The 14,142-nt window shown below is 59.3% G+C and overlaps 2 protein-coding genes across 2 annotated transcripts; one reads left to right on the top strand and one right to left on the bottom strand.

The window, feature by feature from the left end:
• Positions 1 to 963: 963 nt before the first annotated feature.
• Positions 964 to 6,804, top strand: LSM14B (LSM14B, SCD6 homolog B (S. cerevisiae)). Its single transcript, XM_006896932.1, has 8 exons — positions 964 to 1,212; positions 2,212 to 2,347; positions 3,179 to 3,295; positions 4,612 to 4,776; positions 4,974 to 5,051; positions 5,277 to 5,438; positions 5,619 to 5,769; positions 6,630 to 6,804. The coding sequence occupies exons 1-8, from the start codon at positions 964 to 966 to the stop codon at positions 6,802 to 6,804; spliced, it is 1,233 nt and encodes a 410-aa protein (XP_006896994.1).
• Positions 6,805 to 9,205: 2,401 nt separating this feature from the next.
• PSMA7 (proteasome (prosome, macropain) subunit, alpha type, 7) lies at positions 9,206 to 13,849 on the bottom strand. The gene is made up of 7 exons (XM_006896868.1): positions 13,742 to 13,849; positions 11,307 to 11,433; positions 10,668 to 10,792; positions 10,365 to 10,487; positions 9,995 to 10,114; positions 9,550 to 9,612; positions 9,206 to 9,304 (listed from the first exon to the last, which is right to left on the bottom strand). Exons 1-7 carry the CDS (start codon positions 13,835 to 13,837, stop codon positions 9,209 to 9,211), a joined length of 750 nt encoding a protein of 249 aa, XP_006896930.1. The 5' UTR covers positions 13,838 to 13,849; the 3' UTR covers positions 9,206 to 9,208.
• Between the last annotated feature and the right edge of the window lie 293 nt (positions 13,850 to 14,142).

The following is a 14,142-nucleotide window of genomic DNA, read 5'->3' on the forward strand; positions in this document are numbered from 1 at the left end:
GGACCTTCTCTCGCGGACCCCTCCCTCTGCGGAAGCACGCCTCCTTCGACCAGGACCCCCGGCCCGACCCCCACCCCATGGCTTGCCGCCCGCGGTCCTCCATGGTCACTTTCGGTCTCTGTCTGCTCCTTCACCCCAGCGCCCTGTCGGTGGGACTCGGGGTGCCTACCGGCCGCACAATGGCCTCTCCCCGCTTGCCCGTTGTGCACGGACCACCTACTGACCGCGGGTGGAGACCCCGGGATCTGGGGGGCTGTGCATGGAGGGACAGCTCAGGATCTGGGGGGCCGTGATCCTCGGGGATCTGAGCGACAGCTGGCCGGCCCCTGTGGGAGAGGCGGGACCAGGGGCCTTGCTCTGCTGGAACCTATTAAGCATCTGGAGTCTGGAGGCCAAGCAAACAGCACAAACGATCATCGATCATCGCAGCCGTGGGGCTCCCGCCTGCCCCGCCTGCCAGTGACAGCGTCTGCTCACCGAGGACAGTTGGGGTTCACTGGGGTTTGCACAGCTGGTATCTGCCAGTCCAGCCCCTGTCCCGTTGGACACTCTTTCCTGAGGCTCTTTAGAGGACCTGTCCTCCCCCAGTGTGGGGTCCTGTTCACCCAAACCTGAACTCCCATCACCCCAAACCTTGGCGTGTCCTCAGTGCAGCCAGGCTGTTGTCACACAGCACCCCAAGTGGACATGGGGCTTCAGGACTTGCTTGAGGCTGTCCCTGGGGAGCCTCAAGTTGGGGTTCCCCTTGGAGACAGTATGGGGCATCACTCGGGGATCTCTGTCCCCTGGACGCTGTCTAGGCTGGCGTTGGGAGGTGGCAGGAGCCCTGTTCTCTCCTGAGCAGCGGCTTGCAGGCGGGTTGGTGGGCAAAGCCAGCTGTCTGTCCTTAACTGGGGTGGTCCTTGTGGTCAGTATGCGTTCTAGAGCACAGGCTGAGTGCTGCAGATGCCACGCTGGACGTTGATGGGCCAGGATGCTGACATGTGGGAGTGGTGCCGGCTGCTAAGCTGCTTCACCTGCCCTAATGCTTGTGTTCTCACTACTCCAGTGAGGTCCTTCGGGACAGAAGACCGCCCCACAGACAGGCCTGCTCCCCCCAGGGAGGAAATCTACGAGTACATCATCTTCCGGGGCAGTGACATCAAAGACATCACTGTGTGTGAACCCCCGAAAGCACAGCACACACTCCCTCAGGACCCTGCTATTGTCCAGGTGACGAGGGGGGTCTTTATCGTTCAGTGGGCTGATGCGATGAGGCTTCCAGCAAGTGGGGTGTGTTGGGGCTCCAGGGGTGGCAGTCATGCAGGAGGGTCTCCATATGTGAGTCTGTCCTGTTTCTGTGTGTGTGTTTGAGAGGGTCTGTCATTCAGCTGTGAAATGTCCTTTCTCTTGGACTCTGCCCTTCACTGGGTGGTGTGGGTTCAGCAGCCCTTGTGTGCTGCTTAGGTGTGTCGGGAGTGGTATCAGCCCCATTTTGCAGAAAATAGCCTTGCTGTAAGGAGTATGAGGGCCCAGCAGGGGTGGCAGGTTGTGGTCTGTTACTGCCATTCTAATGTTGAATCTACATCTGGGACATCCGAGTTTGCTAGCCTCACGCCATGTGCTTCCCTGCTGTGTTCCACTAGCATGCTTTGCCACGTTCCTGGCCCTGGTTTCTATACTTGTTAATGTCATTGTTCCCCTGGATTCATAAGATGTTTCACCTAGAAGAGGCCACAAGAGGCACACCTGGGGCAGGCTGCTGAAAGGGCAGAGGAGGGTTTTCTAAGGAAAGGGGGCAGAAAACAGTGGACAGGCCTGGTGAGGGCAGCGTGGGGGCAGGCAGGCAGAAGGGACCTGGTTCAGTGGGCTGCACATAGTTCTCCTGTCATGTATACTCTGGTCCTGTGTGTAGGGGTGCAGGCAGCACAGAGCTTGGAGATGGAGTAGGCCTACCTTGTTTTGAGGCTCTGGTGGCAGTGAGGGCGGGGCAGCGTGTGTGTGTGTGTGTGTGTGTGTGTGTGTGTGTGTGTGTGTGTTGGGGCTGTGTTGGGGCAGTTTCTGGTGGATCCATAAGGGCAGGTGGAGCTGGGGAGGAGGTTTGTGGGAGTTGGCTCCGACCCTGCAAACCTCAGGTGTTGAGAGTTCAGGAGGCACGTGGGGGAGCATGTCGAAAGCACTCAGCGCAGGGCAGCAGCCATCCTGCCGTCTGACTGTCTTCTCGTTGTCCAGTCTTCCCTCAGCTCGGCCTCAGCATCATCCTTCCAGCCCCATGTGCCTTACAGCCCCTTCCGAGGGATGCCACCCTACAGCCAACTGGCCGCCAGCTCCCTGCTCAGCCAGCAGTATGCAGCCTCCCTGGGCCTCGGTGAGTAACTTGTGTCTGAGCTGTCTGCTTGTGTGACCACAAGGACGCAGGCTGCACTGTGTGACAGCAGGACCATGTGTTCCCCTCTGGTTGACTGTGAGATAGTACCGGTCAGGAGCATGCTGGCTACATCAGGCGGAGGTGCCGGCAGAGGCACCGCAGCTCCACCTGGTGCGTGGTGGTTGTGAGCCCTGCCCCACAGGCCTGTCGGCTCCTTCAGCTCTCATGTCCTTGAATGAGCTGTGAGGTTCAGTCATGGTGGGTCGCTCCTGAGCAAGGTGCTTCCTGCCTGTGTCCTTGGGGGGGCACCCCATCCATGTGTGGGTAGGGGATGCAAAGGCAGGGTGCTCTGTGATCAGGCCTCCAGATGGCTCGTCTGACTTGCTGTTCCTGGTATTTCCAAAATACATGGTGTGGGTGTGTCCTATCCAGATTCTCAGTGGACTTGCTGGACCAGGGCGGGCAGGAGCACACTTAGAGCTGACTCCGACTGGCTTGGTTCCAGTCTGCCGCAGAGGGGCTCCTGCAGTGACTCGAAGGCAGAGATTTTGATTCCTAGGTATAAGAACAGTATTGCAACGCTGTTGTCTGACAGGTGTGCAGCAACGTTGTGAAAACAAGTTTGGAACCTTGTGAGATTGGCCAGAGTGCACCCTCAAGGTGTGCGTGGGAGAAATGGCACCAGGGCCCTGTCAGCACAGGGTCATGGCCACCCGACCCCCCGATGTGGGAAGAACGTGTCTGGTGCATTCCCCTTGCCTGTGAACCTGTGTGTGGAGCATTCTACCTGGCCCATGGTACTTACACCGCCCTCTCTTTCTTTACCTTCAGAGAAGCTGGTGAGCCCCCCAGCCTCAGCCGCTGCCTCCAGCCCCAGCTCCTCTCCGTCTCCACAGCCTGTGTCTGAGCTGGATGTGTCCTCGGAATCACACCAGCTCTCATCCAAGGGTATGTGAAGTACCCCTATATGCCGTCTCGTGAAGCTCCCAAGAGCAGGATAGAGTGCACCAGGCTGATGGTGTCTGTGGGCCCTGCTGAGGGGCCGCAGCACATTCCATAGACCCAAAATGAAATTTTTGAAAGCTTAGGAGAGCCTTAGAAAGGCCTCCAAGCCTTTTGATGATAGCACATTTACAGAAGGAGTTGTGTGTTTTCTGCTCCAAGCCTACCACCGTTGGGACACACATCTGTCACTAGACTTACCAGTGAAAAGCTATTGGGATGCAGTGAGTGTTGTTTGAACTCCTTAGCACCTTGGAAGAGATGCTGCAGTCCTAAAAGCTTAGAGCCTCCGGGTTCCTACAGTGGGACTCGCTGTGCGGTCCACAGGTCAGGAAGGATAATAGCAGTGAGGAGAGTTTTGCTTTTTAGAGATTTAATTTAAAAAAAAAAAAAAAATCAAGCCGGGCTGACCTTCTAAAGAATTGACGCATTGTGCTCTGTGTGCGAGGCAGCTGCAGGCTCAGTGTGCCCTGAGCACCAGGGCTGCCAGGCCAGAGCACGTCTGCGTGGCGGGGAGGGGGAACGGTCGACAACAGAGCACGCACGAGGGGTGGGCGGGCACAGTGACAACACAGTGCACGCCCGCATGGGGGTGGGGTGAGGGAGCAGAGCACGCCCGGGCACACGGGAGGATGTCCCTTGTGGCATGGCTGGTTCCATCCAGTGTGAGAAGTGGCTCCAGCACCTGGGCGGCTGTGTTGTGGCCGGCTGCCGAGTGTACTGGCCACCGTTTGTGGCTCAGGATGGTCTCCTGAGCCGGGACCTCTGTCTCCATGGACCTAGAGGGCTGGCTGGCCGTCTGTGGCTGAGGCCACCGAGTTTTCTCAAGTCCAGTCTTGTGTCTCCTTACTTTTTAAGGCTTGAGGTACAAGCTGTCGCATGTGTTTGTGTTCCTTGCTGTTTTCTAGAACTTTGCTGGCGGCGTTGGTTATTTGCACAGGTATAGCAAGGAGCCGGCAGTTCTGGGTTCCTTCATCCATAGCCTCTCCCGCTGGTCACAGAGGGAGCGGCTGGAGGAAAGCTAGTTCATTTTAACAGGAGGCTGTTAGAGGCAGAGTTGTCTCCCCCAAGGCTGCCTGCTGCAGTGCTTGGGGGTGAAGAGCTGTTCCAGAGATGACCGGCCGTGGTGCCTGCTGGTGCTGTCGGCCAGCGTACCTGGACTGGTCTGGGGCAGTCCGGCCTGTGGGGGTGCATTCTCTTGAAGAGTATTCTTGGGCTATGAGGCATGCTTTTCTCTGATCCAGATCCTCCTCCCGACCCAGGCACTGGTTTCCCTTCCGTCTCAGTTGGCAAGAGCCCCATGGTGGAGCAAGCCGTGCAGACTGGCCCCGCTGACAGCCTCGGTGCCAAGAAGCTGCTGCCTGGGAAGGGCCCCTCGGTGCAGCTCAGTGCTCGCCAGGCCCAGCCAATCAGCAAGGCCTCCAGTGGTACTGGTTGCTTCCCAGCATGGTCTAGAGGTTTTGGCAGGCTTCCTTAACAGGCCAGGCCCTGTGCCTATCCATTCCCACCCTGTACAGCGGCCGGGCACAGTGGGGGGCCCTGTGGGTGTGGTGGCGGGTGCTTATGTCGCTGAGCTGGGGCTTTCTGGAGAGACTTCATCTTAATCTTTCCTCTTGTGCCTTAGACCTGGCTCAGCCCGCAACTGTGCAAAGCCAAGGGCAAGTCAACGATGAGAATCGAAGACCTCAGAGGCGGAGATCAGGTAGAGCTGCCACCTGCAGGCTGGGGGCCAGAGGCTGTGCTGAGCTACACGGCTTGTTGCTGCCTGCTGGGTGACCAGTGCGGATGGGCACACACGTGCCTGTATGCTCACATGTGCTGACCCAGGCCCTGGGTAGCTTGGCGGTGCCTCTAGTCCTCGGCATGGAATCCACCCTCCATGGTGGCTGCCTGGGCTTACTTGGGTGCATCTGTCCTCCTTCCCCAGGGAACCGGCGGACACGGAATCGCTCCAGAGGGCAGAACCGCCCAACCAGTGCCAAGGAGAATACCATCAAGTTCGAGGGTGACTTTGACTTTGAAACCGCAAATGCCCAGTTCAACCGAGAGGAGCTGGACAAGGAGTTTAAGAAGAAGCTCAACTTCAAAGGTTTGATCTCTTAAATAAAAACTGACTGTCCCTGTAGGAAGGGACCTGAGAAGGAGGGGGTGGGAAAGCCCCAGTGGGCAGTTGGGAGAAGAGACTGAGGACAGCACCAAAGTGACCTACTCATGGCTGCCGGGTGCATCCCTGCCTGCTGCCTCTCAGTGGTTCCTGCCTCTTTCTTAGACGAGAAAGCTGAGAAAGGAGAAGAGAAAGACCCTGCCGTGGTTACCCCGAGCGATGAGACCCCAGCTGAGGAAGACCTGCTGGGCCCCAACTGCTACTACGACAAGTCCAAATCCTTCTTTGACAACATCTCCTCAGAGCTCAAGACCAGGTCAGCTTGGCCAGGCAGGGGAGCAGACAAAGGTGCAGGTGGTCCTCAAGGTGCCCGCCACAGCCGCTGCAGGGATCTGACGAGGCCAGGGCCACCTCCTGCTACTCTGCTGGGAGACACCCAGCCAGCGGCTGCAGAACTGCCTAGTAGCCTAGCCTTGGGTTCTCCTGGCAAGGAGTGCAAGGGGCACACGTTCTCAGCACCTAACGTGTGTTCAAGTAGGGTCCCTAAGAGAAGCCTCGGGGTAAAGATGGGGGGGGGGACAGCTGAAACTCGATGATGAGGGAGTGGGCAGGGTGTCTCTGGCACTTAAGAATTTAGGAAGCTGAGTGAACTGAGTGATACGGGCTTGAGGGGTGGTGGGTCCCATTCGAATCCTTGAGAGATGTCTGGTGGGAGTATTGCAGTACTCCGGGAGTCCTGGGCTGGGGACAAGGCCAAGGATGGGGAGACTGAGGGGCTATATGGTGGGCCCAAAGTCTTCGTGGTCCTGGTTTGTCTGGACAGTGGGAGAGGGGTCTGCATGCTACTGCCCATAGGAGTTATGGGGACGGACATCTGCAGTGTGGCCACACTGCTGGCAGGCTGAGCCGGGCTCCAGGAGGGGCGGGTGGGTGGGAGTGAGGGTGTTGGTGCTGTGTCCCATCTTCCTCCACCCTGAGCAGCACTATGTCCAGCTAGTCCTCACCTGGGCTGTCTGGTGGTCCTACCCGAGAGCAGGCAGGACTCCCTGACTCCCAAGTGTGGGAATCCGGTCTGAGGTGGGGTAGCCCCTTCTGTGGCTAGGAGGTGGCCTGTTGGGGGCGGGGGAGAGGGTGTGTCCAGCTGAGTACAATGCTGAGCGCTCCCCTGGGGTTCAGTTCCAGGCGAACCACGTGGGCCGAGGAGAGGAAGCTCAACACAGAGACTTTCGGGGTGTCAGGAAGGTTCCTTCGTGGACGCAGTTTCCGGGGTGGATTTCGAGGGGGCCGAGGCACTGGTGGCACAGCTCGCCGCAACCCCACCACCCACAGAGCTGGGACTGGCCGGGTGTGAGGGCACTGTCCCAAGGTGAGTGCTGGCACATCCCTGGCCCGTCCTGCAGGCTTCTCGGGGGAGGGACTCGGGGTCCTTCATGGAAGCATTTCATTCGAGGAGTGGGAGGCTCTTTTTCTCTGAATGGCAAAGTCTCAAGTCTGGGAGTCCCCACATCTGGGAGCATGTGGAAAGTGCAGGTGTTTGGGGGCAGGCCCAGGTCCCCGGGGGCTGGGTGGTGAGAGGGCCGCTGTCCTGCCCTGGGCTGGTGCCTGAGGTGGCGCACATGCTGTGGCCGTCAGCCCCTTGTCCTGTCAGTCTCCCAGGCTCCGCTGTGGCCGCACAGGACAGGACCGTGCACGTGAGGACACGTGGATGAAGCCGCCTGCTTCTCTGGGAGACTTGGTCAGCCCGATTCCTGTGCCGTTTCTGCCCTCCTGCCTGATTGGGACTTTGGCGTGTGGCTGAACCTGCTGCTGTGTGGGGCCACGGCTCTGAGGCGACCAGCCTCTTTCTCCGTGCACATAAGTTAGCTGACCCTTGGTCTGGCTGCAGGATGGTTTCCTCACTGGTGACTTTTGACGTGGAACCAAACTGAGTTTTGCAGATGCAGTGGCCTGTTTGTGACCATCCTCAGTGTTAGCCAGTCACTCCAGTGCCCAGGGCAGGGCCCCTGGTGGAGGGCCAGCTGAGGGGGGGAATGGGCATGGGTGGGTGATCATGGGAAGCAAACAAGCACTTGGCCAAGGCTGGAGTCCAGCAGCAAGGCCAGCCGTGACTACGGCTCCTTAGCTGGTGTACAGCTGCCTCTGGTGGCATCAGGGCTGCGGCTGGAGCTCAGGAGACTCCTGCCCGGTCCCTGCAGTGGCCAGGCACCCGCGTCCACGTTGGAAGTGAGCCAGTCTTTTGCAAGGTCAGCTGACCCAAGAGCTCCTCTTGTCAATGTAAATAGTTGTTTTGTTCTCCTGGTGGGTGGAGGGTGGGCGGGTGGATAAACTTGTTGCATGATTAGGTCAGACCTTAGCGTAGCATGCCCCTCGGCTGGGGCATTTTTGTTAACAGGCACCTTGGTAACCAAACCCCTTTCGAGTAGCTATAGGTTTAGTTGTGGGTTATCAATTATGTTCCTGTAAAGCCTGGGTTTATTTTTGTAGGATTTTCTGGTTCAAAGTTAGGACGAAGTGCTGAGGCTGCCCTGTTGGAGTCATGTACATTGTAATTATAAATAAACATGCAAACATTGGAGGCTGCTCTCTCGTCTGATGTGGTCAAGAGCTGGCAGCCCCCTGCTACTTGGCTCACGTGCTAGCGGGAAGCCTGACACACACCCACTTTGGTTCAGAGGCAGCAGCACCTTCCAGGGCTGTGTGCTCTGGGGCCATCCCCCTCACGGGCCACCATGTGGCATAGCAGATGGCCTTGCTCTAGAGGACACCATGCCAACTCTGGTGGGTCTCAGGTGATGGCTTGAGGTGGCCTCAGGAGGGATGTACAGATCCTTGCCTGTTAGGAGCCTAAGTCAGCCAGGTCCACCTTGTTGAGGCCGTGGTCCGGGAGCTGCCACTTGGCCTGGGGACAGTCACTGCCTCCAGCCCAGCCCTTGGCTGAAGTCATGGGATGTGGGCCAAGCCCCAGACTAGACTTACTGGGAGAGCGACCATCTTTGACTCTGGAGCCAGCTGTAACTCGCAGAGCCTCTGGACTTTGAGGCTTCTGCCCATCTGTCTTGTAGTATGGCTGCTGAACTTGAACTACAAACCTCGCGGTTAGGAGCCTAACTTACAAGGTGCTCTGTGTGCCATCCAGGTGCGCTCCTCAACCAGTAGCCATGCCAGGGCCTCTGGCAGCTCCCAGCACCAGGCAAGATGGTGCTGGTGAAATAATGACTATCACACTCTCCCTACTGCACAGCCAGGACAAGAACTGGTGCTGGACATGTACTGGACATGGAGGGGAGGGCCTGGGCCAGGAAGGGGAAGAGAAGTCCCCGAAGTACTTCATGAAGGCTCAAGGTCACCACAGAACAGCTGTGGGACCATGAGAAGCCAACATGTTGAGAAGGGGAGGGAGACCCCACGTCTAAGCAAGTCAGGCAGGTGCGCCCATGTGCTGTGACACAAAGATGCAACTAAAACCAGAAACTGGAAAAGCAATATGTGATGGTCATGCACAGACCACCTCAGGTGGGGGGACCTTCATGCTAGTCCTGGAGGCCCTACACCTGACTGGGAACCTGACAAGGTTCAGCAGAGCTCAGACACCCTACTGGGTGTGCCCGCAGCCTGTGACAAAGCCAGTTAATACCCCCAAAACCTGGTTCTTTTAAGGAAAAGAAGAGAGCTTTAAAAAACGTGTTTATTGTTGCACTCTGTCCTGGAATGGGCCCACGTTTCACTGAGGTTAAACTCACAGCAGGGGCTGCTCATCATGAAGCTGCTTTCTTCTGTTTTTTCTTCTCATTTTCTTCTTTCTCCTTTTCAATCTCAGCAACATATTTTTCAATTTCTTCAGGATTTAAAATCTACAAAATAAGAGGGCCCAGTTGACCCTTGTGCTGGCACTCCTGGCCCAGGCCATCGGGCTGCCTGCTCCTGCAGCCAGAGGGGAGCAGGATATGTACCTGCACCTGCTGAGGGACCCCTGTACCGGTGGGAAGAGGGGCCCACTTTCTTGGGGTGAGGTGGCCTGACACCTTGACTGAGCAAGTACACCACCTGGGAATGGTTCCCATCTGAACACAGGCAGAGGAGGGGGGAAGGGTCTTACCTTGAGGGGCTGGTCTCGTCGCATGACTGCCAGCTCGATGTTTTTGCCGCCTGACTGGACCACCTGAAGGGATGAGAAATGGCCTCAGCACTGCGCCTTCCTCCTACATAGCCAGTGCTCACAGACATCCCAGGTCACCGTGTGCCCCAACCCAAGTCTCACATCAAACTCTGCCCTGAAGGGACATGAGGTCCTCCCTCCTGTCCTGCTCACATGGTGACCCCTGCCCCACAGAGCCATTCTCATCACCACCCCCATCCCGAACAGCCCTTTGTCCCTGTTTCCACAGCAGCTTAATGCTGGTGACGGCTCTGTGTGGGCAGCTGGCCTGTGTCCATGTGCCATCTTCCCGCCTGAGCCCGGGCTCACCACCTTCCTGCATGGCCGCAGAAGGAGTGTGCCAGCCACTTCACACACAGCCGTTCTCCACAGCAGGCAAACCTACCTCCAGGAGGGCCTTGATGACCAGCTTGATGGCCAGGTCATCCGTCTCAATAGCCTCGTCCGTGTAGTTCTTCTCAAGGAATTCCCGCACTGACTTGGCCCCTCGGCCAATAGCATTTGCCTACAACATGGTCACAGGTGCACCTCAGAGCCCTGCATGGGGGGTCATCAGTTGGCCTTTCCTGCCTGCACTACAGGTACTGTGACCAGGGATTTGGACCTTGCTCCCCCACGCCCTTTCTCCTGCTGTGAGCTCAAAAATGAGGGACCACATCTGGTGTTCTCATTACCCCTACCACATCCCCTGCCAACTCGAGAACGTTCACACACACGGGACGAGGCAGGGGGCAGCTGTGGAGAACTGGACTCACCTTCCAGGCGTGGTACGTGCCCGAAGGATCGGTCTGATAGAGCCGGGGTGTGCCATCGAAGTCAAAGCCCACGATGAGGGCAGAGATGCCGAATGGCCGGCGTCCATTGCTCTGTGTGTAACGCTACCAGGAGAGGGGTGGGTGAGAGCTGCCGCCCAGAAAGGCCACTCCTTGATAAAGTCCCACCTGTGACTAGCCACCTCTGGACAGTGGGGATCCCTGGAATCACTGAGACATGGGGCCTGCCCTGCTGAAGGAGCGAAAGCCAGGTGACCCCAAGGACAGACACAGCCCCCCACTGACCTGCTTCAGACTGGCGATGTAGCGAGTGATGTATTCCACAGTGACCGGGTCCTCCACTGTCAGCCGGTGACTCTGGCACTCCACCCGGGCCCTGTTGATGACAATCCTGGCATCCGCGGTGAGGCCTGCAGGACATCAGCCCGTCCACCCAAGTGACCATCAGCTGGGCATGCAGTGGGCAGGATGGTGGACTGTGCCCACCCCACCCAGGCGGTCTGCTTAGGGCTGGCCCTGTCGTGAGGCAATTCTACCCCAAACTTGGACCCCCGAGCGTGGCCCACCCTCTGCAGCTCAGCAGCATGTGCAGGCCGGAGCCGGTCCTGACGGCCACAGGACAGGGAAGGGAGAGAGAAGCAGTGCTGGCCCCAAGGGGTAGGGCCACTGCAGCCCAAGGCTCCGCTGTCCCAGTGCCCTGCGGCCAGCCTTTCAAGGACCCACACCCACTTGGATGCTGCAGTTGGTCCCCACCAGGGAAGGTTTTTTTACGTCCTGTGAATGAGGTCAAGGCAGCAGGGGAGGGACCATCCCTCACCCCAGCGGTCAGCACCCTGTGAGTGAATTTCTGCTCATCAAAGCCCCACTTGGGGTATGTTAGGCAGAGACCCTCCCTCGCTCTGGTGGGCTATCCCCGCCTCCTACCTGCGAAGGCCATGCACACATTGTCGTCCAGAGCGCAGATCTTCCGCACTGTCCTTTCATCCTGCAGCTTGGCCACGGACTTCTTCTCCACCCCGAGGACAACAATGTCACGGCCACGAACACCGACCTTCCAGAGACACCAACAGACTCAGTTCTCTGCCAGACCGAGATGACCACTGCACACCTTCCCAGGAGCCGCCCCAAGACCGCAGTGGCCAACACCACACCCTGCTTTCTGGGCATTAATGGCCTACAGGGAGAGCACGTCCAGCCACCCTGCCTGCGGAGCCCGGTGTCCGTGGACCTTCATCTCGCTGGACAGCTACATGATCATTATAATCTAAGGAATCAAACCACTCTGTGTAGCACAGTCTTCAGTGACCCCAGAGGACACAAGAGACCCATGCCAGTGGTCTTGAGGCTGTCACCCTTATGGTACTTCCCTGCCGGCCACCTTCTGAGAATCTGCTGTCAAGTGGGCACTTTCTACTGACTGAACATTTAGCTATCAGGTCACCAGGGCTCCTCCACTGAGCTCGGGACCGGGTTTGGTGTTTCTGCAGCCATCAACTTACCAGTAAGCACAGCTGTGGACATTGTGTCCACTGTCACTCTGAGGGTAAATGTCCCTTCAGCTGCTGACACTGTGCATACAATGAAACCAGACACCAGGGAAGCCCCTCGGACAAGAGCAGACAAGCTGGGCCCCAGAGATGCTCTGGAGGGTGCTGTATGGGGCACCACCTGAGCCCTGACTAACCCTGTGACCAGATGTGCCCTAACCACCAAACCCCCAGACGGAAGGTGATCCCCCACTTCAGACCCAGCAACTGAAGTGGGTGCAGAACAGCGCAGAGCACAGGCCGGGGCGGGAGACGCTGCCTCCTCACCAGTACTTGTCACCAGGTGAGGCTCGCAGAGATTCAAGACATGAAAGCAGGTGTGAGGGAGCATGTCTCTGCAACTCGGCCCTGAGCCCAGCACTACAGCCACTGCGCCACCGGGCGTACTTCCAGGCCCTGATTTCCCTAGGGAGGGATCCCTGGGGCTCAGAGCTGTCTCCCAGTGCACCCAGGGAGCTGCAGGAGCCACACCGGCCATGCCACCCCACCCAGGGCAAAGGTGACCATGCCAAGATGGCTGTCCCCCTGCCAGCATGGCCCGGTCAGGACTGGCCATCCAATACAGGAGGAGAAGGCAGCGGCTCACCCCATCTGGGCCCCCACAGCAGCCTCTGTGGCTTTGGAACTTTTTTCACTGCTGTCCAGTAAGAACTGACTCCTACCAGCCTCCAGTAGGTTTTCAGAGGCTGTAGATGGCGCAGAGAGCCTGTGCCAGCGGGTAAGTGGCTGCTAGCCAGGCGGATCTGACAGCTGGACAGAGAACAGGGATGACAGAAGCCTCTGACTGGCGGTGTTGGAGAAGAGTACCGCACAGCCCATGGCCGGTGTGTCCGGGACAGGGTGCTGCCGCAGCGCTTCCCGAGGGCAAGGATGACAGAGCTTCCTCTCCCAGGCCCTGGGCATCTGTTAGGAGAGGCCAGTCCCTGGAGGAAGGTAGCCAGCTTGCAAAGCAGGGTCTGCAAATGGGAAGACGCCCCTCTAGCAGGTGGGTTAGCACTGCGCCTGGGGCAGTGGTCCTGAGAATGGAGCGCTAGGACAGGGCTACGATCTGCTGCCCCTAAGGTCACTCTAAGTCCTCCTGAACCACCGCCACCACCAGGGCGGCGGGACACCCTCAGCAGCTCCGCGTTAGGAAGCGAAGGCAGTGTCTCTCCTCCAGCCCCGAACTCCCACCTCCAGGGCAGCCCGGGTCTTCAGGCAGGTACAGTCCACTCCCCCACAGTGGGGTCTGGTTTGTGAACGCTGCCTCTCCCACCCACTGACCAGCCGCTCTGTCCAGGCTTGGCCACTCAAACAGCACAAAACCGCCACGAAGGCCTGACGCTTGCAGGCCCCTTTTCGTTTTCCCTCCGGACGCAGCGCGCTGCTCTGTGCGCTCGGTTCCAGCCACTGCCTCACTTAACAAGGAGAGCCCTCCGGCCCACTGACCACCCCGGAGACCAGGAGGCCATCAGCGCAGGGACGCGGGAAACAAGCCGCCCGAGCCAGAAGGCGCCGCTCCCGGAGCTCCAGTCCTGGGGTCCGGGAGCCGCCGCGGGGCGAAAGGCAGGGCGCACGCGGCAGCCCAGCGCTCTCCGCCGCTTCCAGGGAAGCCCGGCCCCATCCCGGCGAGTTCCGAGGAAGTGGACGTGCCGGGTTCCCCTTCCCACGGGGCAGGGGGCGCGCAGTGACTCGTGATCCCCGCCCAGGGGCAGCCTGGCTCCTTCCCCTGCGGGGTCCAGGCCCGCGCCCTCCCCAAGGCTCCCGCCCCGCGCGCGGCCCACTTCCGCCCGGATCCCCGGGCTGGCGCAGGCCTCGGTCCAGCCGCCTTACCGCGGTGGAGCCCTTCTTCACGGCCTCCTGCGCGTACTCCACTTGGAAGAGGTGGCCGTCGGGCGAGAAGACGGTGATGGCGCGATCGTAACTCATGGCCGGGCGCGGTGCGGCCTGCCCCGGAGACTGCCCGGTGCGCTCGTCCGCTGCGGAGAGCCGACCGAGGACCGGCGCGCTCCTGCTCAAAAGCGCACACTCATGCGCCCAGCGGCCTATTCACGACACCGCCCTACGCTTACGCCCCCGCCGCACGCCTGCGCCGCCGCCGGAGGTCTACGCTACTGGCGGACGCCTGCGCCGCTCGCGCAAGGCTACGCCTCCCGCAGAAGCCTACGCTGCCGGCGCACGGCTACGCTGCCGGCGTACGGCGTGGGCGGGCGGCCGGAGCGAACCATGGCGGG

Source organism: Elephantulus edwardii, unplaced genomic scaffold (genome assembly GCF_000299155.1).
Source record: "Elephantulus edwardii isolate Elephantulus edwardi_28Jun2011 unplaced genomic scaffold, EleEdw1.0 scaffold00193, whole genome shotgun sequence".
Classification (NCBI taxonomy): domain Eukaryota; kingdom Metazoa; phylum Chordata; class Mammalia; order Macroscelidea; family Macroscelididae; genus Elephantulus; species Elephantulus edwardii.